The sequence below is a fragment of the Ornithodoros turicata genome, chromosome 2 (assembly GCF_037126465.1).
Source record: "Ornithodoros turicata isolate Travis chromosome 2, ASM3712646v1, whole genome shotgun sequence".
NCBI lineage: Eukaryota > Metazoa > Arthropoda > Arachnida > Ixodida > Argasidae > Ornithodoros > Ornithodoros turicata.
The window spans coordinates 73,754,603-73,768,934 of NC_088202.1; the positions used below are offsets into that span (position 1 = coordinate 73,754,603).

The window sequence follows — 14,332 nt, forward strand, 5'->3', positions numbered from 1 at the left end:
TGGGCGTTTCATTTTTTCATTTCATTGGGTTACACAGAATTTTGTGTGGTGTGACAAGCATTCTAACCAAATCTTGTTTACAAATAGAGCATTGTGTTTCATGGTTGAACTGGGCAAAAACCTGTTTTTACCCCTGACTTTCCTCATAGTCGAGTACAGGCACCGGAAAATGCAAATCACTGCACATTTGGCATAGTCGCTCTGCATCTCGTGCTCATCCAGAATGCGAGAAGTGCTTCTTTTTTCTTTTTTTTAATCTTCCAACTCGGAATTTTTTCTTCTGCCTTGTATATACTCATATCCACCATTGTAGCCCAGTTTTTTCCCTGTTTTACAGCTCATGAAATAAAACCAGATTTTTACCTCCGGATTTTCAAAAAGCGTCAAGCCCGAAACCACAAAGGTCCATTTACGACTAACCAAAATTGCCCACTTTGTGCTTCACGAATCGCACAGTGTGAACTGTTGTTAAGAATGCTTATATTTTTCATGTTGTAGATTACTGTTATAAGAATAATATGCATGTTTTAAGATATTGAAATATTGATCTCATGTTGGTACTGAGTGTGAGCAATCTGTTAAGGTACATGATATATCTTGTGAAGCAGCAGAGCTTCTCGAAACTCTGTGCAAGAGGTACGGGTAGCTGTACGTTAAGCATTAATCTATTTCCTTTTGAAGGTTTTAGAAAGCTTCAAAATCATGGACTACAGTTTGCTGGTAGGCATCCACAATCTTGACCAAGCAGCAAGAGAAAGGGCTGTAGGTACTATTTCAAATCTGTAAAGCATGGTTTCATAGGACATGTTCATATTTTTTCATAAATATGGACAGTGGAGTCACCATCTAGTCATTCGTAACTAAGCCATTGTTTATAATTGATGAATGAGATGGGGGAGGGCGAAAGAATATTGCAATACAGGGACCATTTATAGTCACCCAGCGCACAGGAAAACTCTGGATACAGTCGTCAATGTATGCATCAGGTCTAGGCATGTGCGATTATTCAAAACTTCCGAATATGTACTCGTTCAAATAATTAGAAATTCGATTCGTTCTTCGAGTCTAGTTGTGGTATTCGTAAATTATTCATTTTTACGAATATTTTTCTAATCACTATGGCGCACGGCACGGGGAACGCAGCAAACACACACGCAGGATAGGATAATAAATGCTTCCCCACTTGTCACAAGACTCTCCAGCCAGCAGAGTGTTTCCAGTTTTTGACTTCTAGAAAACTCGCGATCAGCCCACGTGACGCCGGAAGTGGAACGGCGTGCCTTTTCGTCCGCACAGTGAGCAGTGTTCTGGTTGGTTCTGGTGCTCTACGACTCTACCACGAAAACAGCGAAGTGTCATCTGGGAGTGGGAAACGCTACCTCCAGACACTTACGGGAACGATGATGACACTTCTTAGTCATCTGAAGTGCCTCCCTGGACTGGACTGGAAATTGGATGCCGCAACTATGTCACACACAGCACAAGCATTCTTCAAACCAAAACTGAAGTTGTCAGATGCATGTGTGAAAGCACTCACCATGAAGATCGCGCATTTCATAGCAAGGGGTCTTCACTCGTTCTCACTAGTGGAGGAACTGGGTTTCCTTGAACTGATGCACTGTGTGGAACCACAATGTTCCGTTTCGTCAAGAACGACTTTCTCGTGGTCAGTGATTCCAGACTTACACAAGCAGGAAACTGAGAGGGCCAAGTACAAGATTGGGGACAACTTGAAGAGCACCCAGTGCTACTCGATAATGACAAATGGCTGGACTTCGTGTGCAAGTGACAGTTATGCCTCATTCACATCCCACATTATGGATGAGGTCTTTGTGGCCCACAGCTGTGCTTTGGCCTGCTAAGACGTGTCTGGTAGACATAACAGCACCAATCTACACAACTTGCTCCTACAGCTGATTGAAGAACCAGGGCTTTTTCAGGAACCGCCATTATTTATTGTCACTAACAATGCCTGTAACTTCTTTGGTGCAGTATTGCAGGGTAGGTCATGAGCAAGCATACATGCTTTGCTCACACTCTTCAGTTAAGCATTAAAGATGCAAGATAGCAGACCAAGGACTTCAATGAACTCTTTGAGAAAGCACAGTCACCTGTTGGCCACTATAAACATAGTTACCAGAGCACGTTGATGAACTAGTATTCATACACGAAAGCCTGAAGTGATGTGGTTCCGTCTTTTTTGTTTTGCGTTCTGAATTGAATCTCGAATTAAAATGTGTCACAGTCCTTAGCTCATGCACAGCTTGCTGTCATTTCTCCTGGAGTTTAGTTATTACTAAACTTCATTACTACTGGTTACTTTTATTTTAGTTATTTGTTAATAATTCATATTCGATTCAAAAACTGTTTGTATTCGATTCGAAATAAAAAATCACTATTCGCACATGCCTAATCAAGTTTGTGGATATGGCACAATTTATCAGTTCAATGTATGACAATACTGCATATACATAGTAATAGCTTTACTGTGTGCAGTTATAGTTCATATTATACTGACATCGAAGTGCTCTCCTGTTGTTTACAACTTCACGTGATAGTGATTAATGATGATGACACTGCCAGCTATTGTTGGCTTTTCAACTTGATTGTTTTATACTGTTATGTAAGCTCTTGATCACATTGCAAGGAATGACAACGACAGAGAATTAATAGAAATTTGTCTGCAGGTGGGTCACATGGTATGTCAGTGGTGGCATTGCAATGTGTACAACTGGTAAAGCTTAGTAGTAATGAGCGGGAAATGTGTCCCGGCTATGTGCCTTCATAACCTCATGATGATGAGCATGCCGTCATCAGCAAGTAGCTGTGTTGCTCAGAGCAGATGTCCCTGACACATTATTTTGTTCAATTCAGTGTCAGGTATTGAATGTAGTCAGCTTTTCCCAACACTTTTTAAGGTTCACTATAAATTTCATACCTAGTTCTGCATACCTGAAAGCAGTGCCATAAAAAAGTAGTATTAGCTCTCTGGCCATACCATCAGCAGCAGATGAATGTACATCATTTGTGCTCACCTGTAAAGTAAAAACCATAACCTTCTGCATGAATGGCTAGTTTGGTGGCTTCCATCTTGTACCTTGATTGAAGCATCTGAAATTCATTTCCAACCCCTTTCATAGTGGAATACTTCACTTAATTTTTTTTTTTTTTTTCATTAATCATTGATGTTCTTGTTTCAATCCTAAGGAACAGCAGCAGCAACAAAACAAGGACGAGTCTAGGGTAAATTCAGCAAGTTCTGAAGATGATGGGAACTTCAAATCTGCTGGTGAGTACTGTAACAGTCAGTATTATAAGAAAATTAGCGGGCTGGTCTACTGATTGACATTTTATCAATGCAAATTGAATGCTGATCATGATGAATGTTTTATCTTCACATGTTGAACGTACAGTAATCCCTCGTTATAACGAAGTCGTCAGGACCGGAAAAAAAATTGTTATAAGCGGTATTTCGATAAACGCGGGAACGCTAAAAATGCTGCCAGTGGTGTCCGAACCGCATGCAAACAACAGTATCCCAAAAGACACGTACCTTGGGAAGTTATGAGCATGGTAGCACTTTTATTTCATTACAAAAAAAAGAGGTGAGCTGCGTCTGACGCGCGGCCTTGTTGGGCGCCACGAGGGCCTACTCCAGTCTGTGCACGCACTGCAGAAGGCCGTCATCACCACCGCCACCTCAATTTTATTGCGGATCAAACGGAGCATGTCCTATGTCTCAGCTGTCGTTGGAACTTCCCAGGGCTCATCATCCGAACTATCGTCACTTTCACATCGGCGTCCTATCACAGTGTCCACAATATCCTTGTCCATAGTAGGGCAGACGATGGGGACGTCCGCATCTTTCAGTGCAAACGAAGAGAAGTCGTCGTCTGCCTCCTGTCCGACAAGCTCATGCACTCGCCTGTAGAGATCTTCACAGTCCTCTATGTCTGGAACGTGCTCTTGTTCATTGTGCACATGACCTCTAGAAAATCCGGCGTGCGTGAAGCAATTTGCGATTTTAGCTGCCGCCAGCTCCTTCCATGAAAGGCATAGTAGCCTTTTCAACTTCTCTGATTAGCGCGACTTTTTGCTCGAGCGTAATACATTTCCGTAGGATCTTCGGTGGAGCATTGGAAAACGCGGGAACCGCGCGGAGAGCAAGACGCCGATCGAGCAAAGTGGAACGCTCGTGCTACCCTTTCGGTGCAGAAAAGAGGAGAGGGTGTGAAACTTTCGCCTCTTTTCTATGAGGGAAAGAACGGTTGCAGCGAATGCTGCCCAGCGTCTCCACCGCTCCGCGAGTCCGGGACTAAGTTCGTGCGGGAGCTGCGGGCATACGGGCCGGCTCGCGCTTCGTAAAATGCGGAGTCGGGCGACAGTATGCTTAGAATAATCCGGTTAAAGCTGCATGCGTTTTATACGTGGCACAGGGGAACTTCGAATAAAGCGATAATTCGAATAAAGCTACTTCGTTGTAACAAGGGATTACTGTACTAAGATATACAGATGCCGTACAGAAATAAAACTTTTTTGTAATCCTGCTCGTAAATGTACCCGACGCAGTTTGTACATACAAAGATATAGAGATGCAACACAGAAGTAGAATGTTTGTTAGCCTGCTTGTAGATATAGTACCAGATCATCAAACCCCACAAAAAGTACACGCTGCAAAAGTTGGATCTCGAAGTGGGAAGCACTGAAAAGTGAAAACATGTCTTTGCGATGAAGTTGTGAGAAATACAGGCGACAATATTTATATCAAGATGTGCAAGAATGCACATCTGTGTACTTCATGTGTTTGTATCTGTGTTGTATGGCAGATTGACCTTTGTCATTCGTTGATCTTGCTCTGCATTTCCGGAACTGCTATTTTGTGCTCACAAAAGAAGAATGGAAGTACAGTCACCATCTGATTTTTCGGACTCGGCAGGGATTGCGCAAAAGTCTGAATAATTGAGCAGTTCGAAAAAATGAATTCCGCTTCGAAGGTCAACTAAGCACTAATATAGGCCGGAAAAAGTTGTTGATTAGAGGTGTGCGAATATTCAAATTTCCAAATACGAATCGAATACAGTCAAACTCCTTTATAACGAACTTCAGGAGACCGCAGAAAATCTTCGTTGTAAAGGTGACTTCGTTAAAACGGATGTTTACAAGGAAAAATGCCTTAAAATACTGGCAATCTTGTTTATTGGTAGAATTTCGTTGGCCTGATCAACGCACCTCAGACATTCAACGTACAATAGACCTGGAACCTTATCTCTGTTTTGACCTTTTTACCTCCCTCGCAACAATAAACTGCCAAATTGTGTGACGAAAAACAGCGACCAGAACACGTGGAGGGGACAGCTTCTGGCAACATTGCACGTCACCATTCCACATGTCGGCTTCACCTAATGCCTGTGTGCTTTAGGAGAAGCCTGCTTTACGAGCGGGCGACTCGCGGGTGGAAAGCACGTGCTGGGCCTTTTGAATCGTCTCGCAAATTTGGGCAGCACAGGCCAAAAATTAAGACACAAAAGTGTTACGACTGGCCTCTTTCACTGACAGTAATGGAAAATGAACATTCACTGTCTATTTTCTTGCCTCAGTTTTCATTTTGGTTTAATTCTTTTGATACGAATTTCGGATGATACAAATTTTTTTCTGCGACTATCCTTGCGTTTGGTGACCAAGCGCGAGGGAGGCACCGCCTTCTGGATGCTGACCAATAGGAGGACGCGGAGGGCAGGCACTTCCCAAGCCTCTGCTCTCGCCTAAGAGATGGCGCAGCGTTACTGTTGTTTCGCGTGTCGGACCTCGTCTGCTCCGTACCGCCTGCCCACAAGAAGCAGGTCGCACAGTCGGTCGCCTCACCCACGTGATAAAGTCATCTGGTTGGACAGATGCCAGGTGGATGAACACCTGTTTATCTCCCCGCCTTTTATGACCTCCGCGGAACCGTCATCTGTGGGGCTGAGCGCGCTGCGTCGGAATGAAAAACGCTATAAAAAGTTCGCATTTCGACATTTGCTTGCAAAACTTCGCTGTAAAGGACGCGAATTTCGCCCTACCGACTTCAAAATCACTTCGTTATTTTGGTACATTCGTTATAAAGGAATTCGTTATAAATGTCCGAAGTATACATTGAATTATGGGCGCCTGACCAGACCGCGAAAAACGTTCGTTACAACGGCCTTTTCATTATAAAGGCGTTGGTTGTAAAGGAGTTTGACTGTATGAATATCCGCAGAAATGTCCTGCGAATATCGAATATGTACTGTATTTTTGTGGCACGTTACGTTATCACTCCCGGTAATTGCTTTCAGGTTTCCTCTAGCTCTGAACCAAAATGCAAAAGAAACACTACCTAAGCAGTGCTTCCAAGTATATGCTTGAAATGACGCATGTCGTCATGACCAGTTAGTTACGTTAGTTTGAAGTAGAAAAATATGCTCCACTCTTTAGTGCTTGATATGCCGTTTAGTCATACAATATTAGGGCGTAGCCTTGAGTCCTCATAATGCACCACAAAATAAGGCACACGCGAGGTGTAATCTTCATCTGCATACACAACTGCGCTCAAACTTCCCATAAAAGTTTTGGATTCTTATCGAATTTGATTGGATTTGCCCCAGTGTTGCCGAAATTTGCCAAATTTTAGGATGTAGAAACCGAAACTGTCAAATGTGCACATTGCTGTGGGTGGTTGATGACTTGAATATACTTGACGTGTTTGACACAATACTATTACTTACTAACCGAATGTCGAATACATGATTGCTGTATTTGGACCAAATATCGAATATGTTGAATATTTGCACAGCCCTATTGCACACTCACTATGCTGCGCTCCCGCTTTTGGTTTACAAACCACTTCACAAGTTCGCATGACACCGAGATGGATGCGAGACGCGCTGCTGCTGTCCGAAACACAATAATGACTATGACAATCGACTGGATTACATCTTGGGTTGGCCTTAAATTCAACATGTCGCTACTCCTGTTGCACAACACGTTTCACTACACGCAAAAATTTTGCGGCTGCCTCGGTCTCATCCACAATGCTGACATGAAAGTGCGGCAACGAAGATATTACACTACGTTTCAGAAACATCTCAAAACATCTCAGAAACTCAAAATTGCCTGCGAATACTGTTAGCATATTTCATATAGCATATATCATTAGCTATTGGACTTGAATTCGAATATTTGCACGGCTCTAATAATAACAGTAATAAAATGCAGAAGCTGTTATGTGATATACCATATACAGTATTGCAATGTATGTGATATTTATTCAACTACAAGAAACAATATTTAACAATAAGAGTGAGAATAAGACAGAGGGCTGATGGCTGTGGGCTGACAAGTGTTTATTCCAAGAGCATGAGAGCACAAGCACAAGGCATCAGACTTCATAATCCCAAACAACCTTGTCTGTGTTGTCATTTTTTTTCGTCCCCCAGTCTCGGGTTTTTATGTTATGGAGCTTTACCACCAGCTCGCTTGCTACCTCTCTATCCTGTCTTTACCCAAACAGCATGACAGATGACAAAGCATAAATACTACTAGAGGTGTGCAAATATTGTACAGTTTAACCTGTATATAACGAATTTGTAAATGCTGGCTCTTTGTTTCGTTAAATAGAGAAATTTGTTAAATGGAACACGCCAAGTGAAACAAACATGGCCGCCGCCACTACCTGCGCCGCGTGTACCGCAAAAACACCATTTGTCGTAAAACAGGTATCAAGCTAAGAAGGGCACAAAATATCAAGCTTTATTCATCACATAACGCTAAGTAAATAGGGCCTGACTTTTTAGGGTTAAACCCGTATCCGCCCGATATTTACCCCCCGAACGAAATCTGTAAAATTCGGGTTTAACCCGAATCTACCCGAAAACATCCGGGTCGCGTGGCACACTCATAAGCGTGCATTAAAATAAAGTTTGATAACATTGGTAAACATTAGTTCCATGTTAAGACAAATTTTTATTAGACAAAAAAAATCACCCGAATACGACCGAATTCCTGACGACAGAATATGCCGTAACGGGATTTAACCCGAATACACCCGAATTTTCAAATGAAAAATATCACCCGATATTTACCCCCCGAATTTGGCCAAAAATAAAACCCGAAAAAGTCAGGCCCTATTTATAATTTGTGCGTAATATCGCTCTGAGCGTTTATAACTTTCGTAACGCCAGATGACCTCTACTGCTTTCTCCTGCGCGCTCGCATATCGAAATTTCTTGGTTGGTTCACTTGCGCTCATGACGTCCACGTCCGACGCACATGTCTACACGCTCGTGCCTACAGCACATGACAACCGAAGTAACCAAAGAAAACTCGCGTGAGGACAACGGTGAGGGGAAGGTTTCTCCTCCTCCTCCTCCTCCTCCTCTTCTTTGTGGTGAAGGGGAAAGACACGTGCAGAAGGCTTTTGTCGCCCAGAGACTTTGTTAAATAGAGGTGACGAAACGAATGTATATCGTTAAACTGAGCGCAAAAATACATTGGCGTCTATGGGGACACGTATATGCAACGGAAATTCTTCGTTAAACAGAGGATTTTGTTAAATCGATGTTCGTTATTGAGAGGTTAACTGTATTCTAAAATTTGATATTCAAACTTTCTCGTATATTATAGCAGCTGATTACAAAGCTGTTGCTGGCTGCGGGCTAAAATTGTCACGTTGTGGTAACAGCGACGAACATGTATAGTAGAACAGCCACAAAGCGCACTGACGCACTGAGCTTCCAAGGTAGGCTCGTCTGCAAATGCGTCGCTACACATTTGGTAATGAAAGCCAAAACTACAGGTTTTCCCGTCGTATTTAATCCTTATACCGCGGAATTTAATCCTTATACCGTGGAATTTAATCCTTATGACGCCACTTTTAATCCTTGTTTCGCTGGATTTAATCCTTATGCCGTCACTTTTAATCCTTATACCGTGGGATTTAATCCTTCTTCTGTTAAATTTAATCCTTGTACTACCAATTTTAATCATTATGCCATGGAATTTAATCCTAAATTCTCGGGTTATCTTTTCATTACTCTTTTCACTACAATGCGACAGTGTGGGACTACCTGTATGATTTATGACATGTTTTGATTATTTCCTTGTTTACAGCCATACACTGACTTTTTTGTGACTATCACTGCTCAATGCACTACTATGTGATAGTATGGGACTACCTGCATAATTTATGACATGTTCTGAGTATTTCCTTGTTTACGGCTATAAACTGACTTTTTATGACTACGCCTACGCTATGCAGTACTGTGGGATGGTATGGGACTACCTGCCTGATTTATGACCTGTTTTGACTATTTTCTCGTTTACAGCCTTCAATTGACTTTTTGTGACTATGCCTACTGTATGCACTACTACGGGATGGTACGGGACAACCTGCATGATTTATGACCTGTTTTGACTATTTCCTCGTTTATAGCTATAAATTGACTTTTTATGACTATGGCTACTCAACGCACTACAATGGGATGGTATGGGACTACCTGCATCATATATGACATGTTATGGCTATTTCCTTGTTTATGGCTATAAATTGATTTTTTATGACTATGCCTCCTCCATGCACTACTATGGGATGGTATGGGACTACCTGCATGATTTATGACCTGTTTTGACTATTCCCTCATTTACAGCCATTAATTGACTTTTTATGACTATGCGTACTCTATGCACTACTAGGATGGTAGGGACTACCTGCATGATTTATGACCCATATGACACTTTCCTTGTGTATGGCTATAAATTTACTTTTTGTGACTATCACTGCTCAATGTACTACTATGTGATAGCATGCGACTACCTGCACGATTTATGACCTGGTAGGACTATTTCCTTGTTTAAGGCTATAAATTGACTTTTTTGTAACTATCACTGCTCAGTGCACTGCTATGTGATAGTATGGGACTACCTCCACGATTTACGGCCTGATATGACTATTTCCTTGTTTATGGGTATGAATTGACTTTTTGTGACTATGCCTACTCTATGCACTGCTATGGGATGGCATGGGACTACCTGTATGATTTATGACCTGATATGACTATTTCCTTGTTTATGGCTATAAATTGACTTTTTTGTGACTATCACTGTTCAAAGCACTACTATGTGATAGTATGGGACTACGTGCATGATTTATGAACTGTTTTGACTATTTCCTCGTTTACAGTCATGTATTGAATTTTTATGACTATACCTACTCTATGCACTACTATGGGATGGTATGGGACTACCTGCATGATTTATGACCTGATATGACTATCTCCTTCTTTTCGGCTATAGATTGACTTTTTTGTGACTCTGCCTACTCTGTGCACTACCATGTGATAGTATGGGACTACCTGCATGATTTATTACCTGTTTTGACTATTTCCTTGTTTAAGGCTATAAATTGACTTTTTATGACTATAACTAATGTATGCACCACAATGGGATGGTATGGAACTACCTGCGTGGTTTATGACCTGTTATGACTATTTCCTTGTTTCTGGCTATAAATTTAATTTTCATGACTGCCTCCTCCTCCATGCACTACTATGGGGTAATGTGGGACTACCTGAAATGTTTATGACCAGTTATGACTATTACCTCGTTTGCAGCTATAAATTGACTATCGCTGGTAAATGCACTACTAGGCGATAGTATGGGAGCACCTGCATGATCTATAACCTGTTATGACTATTTCCTTGTTGTTAAGGGAAAGTTTATTATGAACGTAATACACAAGCTGTACTCAACCCTTGTTTACAACAATAAATTGATATTCTATGACTATGAGTACTATTTGAACTACCATGGGATAATTTAAGAAACCTGAATGGTTTATGACCTGTTATGACTATTTCCTCGTTTGTAGCTACAAATTGATTTTTATGCATACAACTATTCCTTGCTCAACAAAGGGATATTATAAGACTACCGACATAATCTATGACCTGTTATGACAATTCCCTGGTTTACAGCTACAAATGATATTTCTGTGACTACGACTACAGTGTGCACTACAACGTAATACAACAACAGCAACAACTTTGTTTTAAGATGATGAATGTTGAGTTTCATGGCCAGAAGCGATACTCTACCCCATTGCTGGTGGTGATGTGGGGAATGAAATAATGAGCCCCTTCACAATAAGGTTCGAAGTCCGATTGTGTCCAGAAAGGTGAAACGAGCTTTGAGCGCAGAGCGTTGGTGCACTGGATTCGGCCACAAATAGTATGAGACTACCTGCACGATTTATGACATGTTATGACTGTTTCATGTTTGCTGCTTCAAACGAACTTTTTATAAATACGACTAGTATACTTCTTGCACTCCAATGGGATAATATAAGACTGTCTGATTTATGACATGTTATGACACTTTCCTGGTTTACAGGTACAAATGGATTTCTTATAACTACGACTACTCCTTACGCCGCGATGGGATAGTATAAGGCTACCTTCACAACGCTTGCTATGTGACAATTCAAGAACTAGGCTCACGTCGTTTTAACATAGAAGGCCGGTGACGCGCAAATAGATCAAAGAAGCGATAAATTGTAGGGAGACATGAAGAGCATTATAAAGAACTGATGACCAGGATGTGGTACTGTGATGTGCATGTCATTGCTGACCAACTTACATTTGGAAAGAGGCGTGAAAAAGAAGGGGACCTTTTCGATTAATGTCATATTTCAATTGTTCTTGTTCCTAGGCAACTTGAAGTTTGTGTTGTGTTTGTCTGTTTGTATGTTCCAGGTTCTGAGCAACTACTTTCCAGGTAGTTCGCGTTAGTTCCAGGTAATCCCATACTATCCCATAGTAGTGCACATAGTAGTCATAGTCATAAAAAGTTCATTTATAGGCGTAAACAAGGAAATACTGATAGCATGTCATATATGATGCCGGTAGTCGCATGCTACCCCATTGTAGTGCATTGAGTAGTCCTAGTCACAGAAAGTCAAATTATAGCCGTAAAGAAGGAAATAGTCAATACAGGCCATAAATCATGCAGGTAGTCCCATCCCATCCCATTGTAGTGCATAGAGCAATCACAAAAAGTCAATTTATAGTTATAAACAAGGAAATAGTCATAACAGGTCATACATGATGCAGGTAGTCCTATACTATCCCATAGTAGTGCATAGAGTAGTCAGAGTCACGAAAAGTCAGTTTATGGTTGTACACGAGGAAATAGTCAAAATAGGTCACAAATCATGCAGGCAGTGGTATACCTTCCCAGAGTAGTGCATAGAGTAGGCATAGTCATAAAAAAGTCACTTTATGGCTGTAAACGAGGAAATAGTCAAAACAGGTCATAAATCACGCAGGTAGTCCCATCCCATCCCATAGTAGTGCATGGAGGAGGCATAGTTATAAAAAGTCGATTTATAGCCATAAACAAGGAAATAGTCAAAACGGGTGACATATTATGCAGGCAGTCCCATACCATCCCATAGTAGTGCATGTAGTAGTCATAGTCTTAAAAAGTCCATTTATAGGTGTAAACAAGGAAATAGCCATAACATGTCATATATGATGCAGGTAGTCCCATACCATACCATAGTCATAAAAAGTCAATTTATAGCTATAAACGAGGAAATAGTCAAAACAGGTCATAAATCATGCAGGTAGTCCCATACCATCCCACAGTTGTGCATAGAGTAGGCGTAGTCATAAAAAGTCAATTTATAGCCGTAAGCAAGGAAATACTCAGAACAGGTCATAAATCGTGCAGGTAGTCACATGCTATCACATAGTAGTACATTGAGCAGTGATAGTCACAAAAAGTAAATTTATAGCCATAAACAAGGAAAGAGTCATATCGGGTCATAAATCATGCAGGTAGTCCCTACCATCCCATAGTAGTGCATAGAGTAGGCATAGTCATAAAAAGTCAATTAATGGCTGTAAACGAGGGAATAGTCAAAACAGGTCATAAATCATGCAGGTAGTCCCATACCATCCCATAGTAGTGCATGGAGGAGGCATAGTCATAAAAAGTCAATTTATAGCCATAAACAAGGAAATAGTCAAAACGGGTGACATATTATGCAGGCAGTCCCATACGATCCCATAGTAGTGCATGTAGTAGTCATAGTCTTAAAAAGTCTATTTATAGGTGTAAACAAGGAAATAGCCATAACGTGTCATATATGATGCAGGTAGTCCCATACCATCCCATAGTAGTGCATAGAGTAGTCCTAGTCTTAAAAAGTCAAATTATAGCCGTAAGGAAGGAAATCGTCCAAACAGGTCATAAACCATTCAGGTAGTCCCATATCATCCCATTGTAGTGTGTAGAGTAGACATAGTCATAAAAAGTCACTTTATAGCTATAAACGAGGAAATAGTCAAAAGAGGTCATAAATCACGCAGGTAGTCCCATACCATCTCATAGTAGTGCATAGAGTAGGCATAGTCGTAAAAACTCAATTGAAGGCTGTAAACGAGAAAATAGTCAAAACAGGTCATAAATCATGCCGGTAGTCCCATGCCATCCCACAGTACTCATAGAGTAGGCGTAGTCATAAAAAGTCAATTTATAGCCGTAAACAAGAAAATACTCAGAACAGGTTATAAATTATGCAGGTAGTCCCATACTATCACATAGTAGTGCATTGAGCAGTGATAGTTACAAAAAATTCAGTGTATGGCTGTAAACAAGGAAATAGTCAAAACATGTCATAAATCATACAGGTAGTCCCACACTGTCGCATTGTAGTGAAAAGAGGAATGGAAAGATAACCCGAGAATTTAGGATTAAATTCCATGGCATAAGGATTAAAGCTGGTAGCAGAAGGATTAAATTTAACAGAAGAAGGATTAAATCTCATGGTATAAGGATTAAAAGTGACGGCATAAGGATGAAATCCAGCGAAACAAGGATTAAAAGTGGCGGCATGAGGATTAAATTCCACGGTATCAGGATTAAATTCCGCGGTATAAGGATTAAATACAACGGGAAAACCTGTAGTACATAGCTGTGTGCAGCCACCATTTTAAAGTCCGCCCCAGCTAAACATGAAACCACGGTACGCTTCATGCGTCGTCAGCAGCTTTAGTGGATTGCCAACAAACTCTGAGCATTTGTACGAGACTTACAGTTTGGTGAAATCCCGGTTAAATATTGAAATTTTGTTGGCGTTGAGCTGAACAGCGCTGTTCACCGTGCCACTGCATGGACAGCCAAAACCCGCGTCTTGATCGCGTTTTTCCAGTTTCGATTTGTGGTAGTCAACAATATATAATAGAGTCATGGTCGCATGCGATGACTGTGATAAGCGAGGAGAGGGTACTTCGACATAGTTTCTCCAACTCCGGCG

At 41.2% G+C, this 14,332-nt stretch overlaps 1 protein-coding gene across 2 annotated transcripts in view; it reads left to right on the forward strand.

Moving 5' to 3' along the window:
* LOC135385566 (phosphatidylinositol 4-phosphate 5-kinase type-1 alpha-like) overlaps positions 1 to 14,332 on the forward strand; it is a 70,112-nt gene that overhangs the window by 9,454 nt on the left and 46,326 nt on the right. For both annotated transcript variants that reach the window (XM_064614959.1, XM_064614960.1), the window contains exons 9-10: positions 682 to 762; positions 3,208 to 3,289. In XM_064614959.1, coding sequence (XP_064471029.1) covers positions 682 to 762; positions 3,208 to 3,289 — 163 coding nt within the window. The remainder of the gene's footprint in view (positions 1 to 681; positions 763 to 3,207; positions 3,290 to 14,332) is intronic.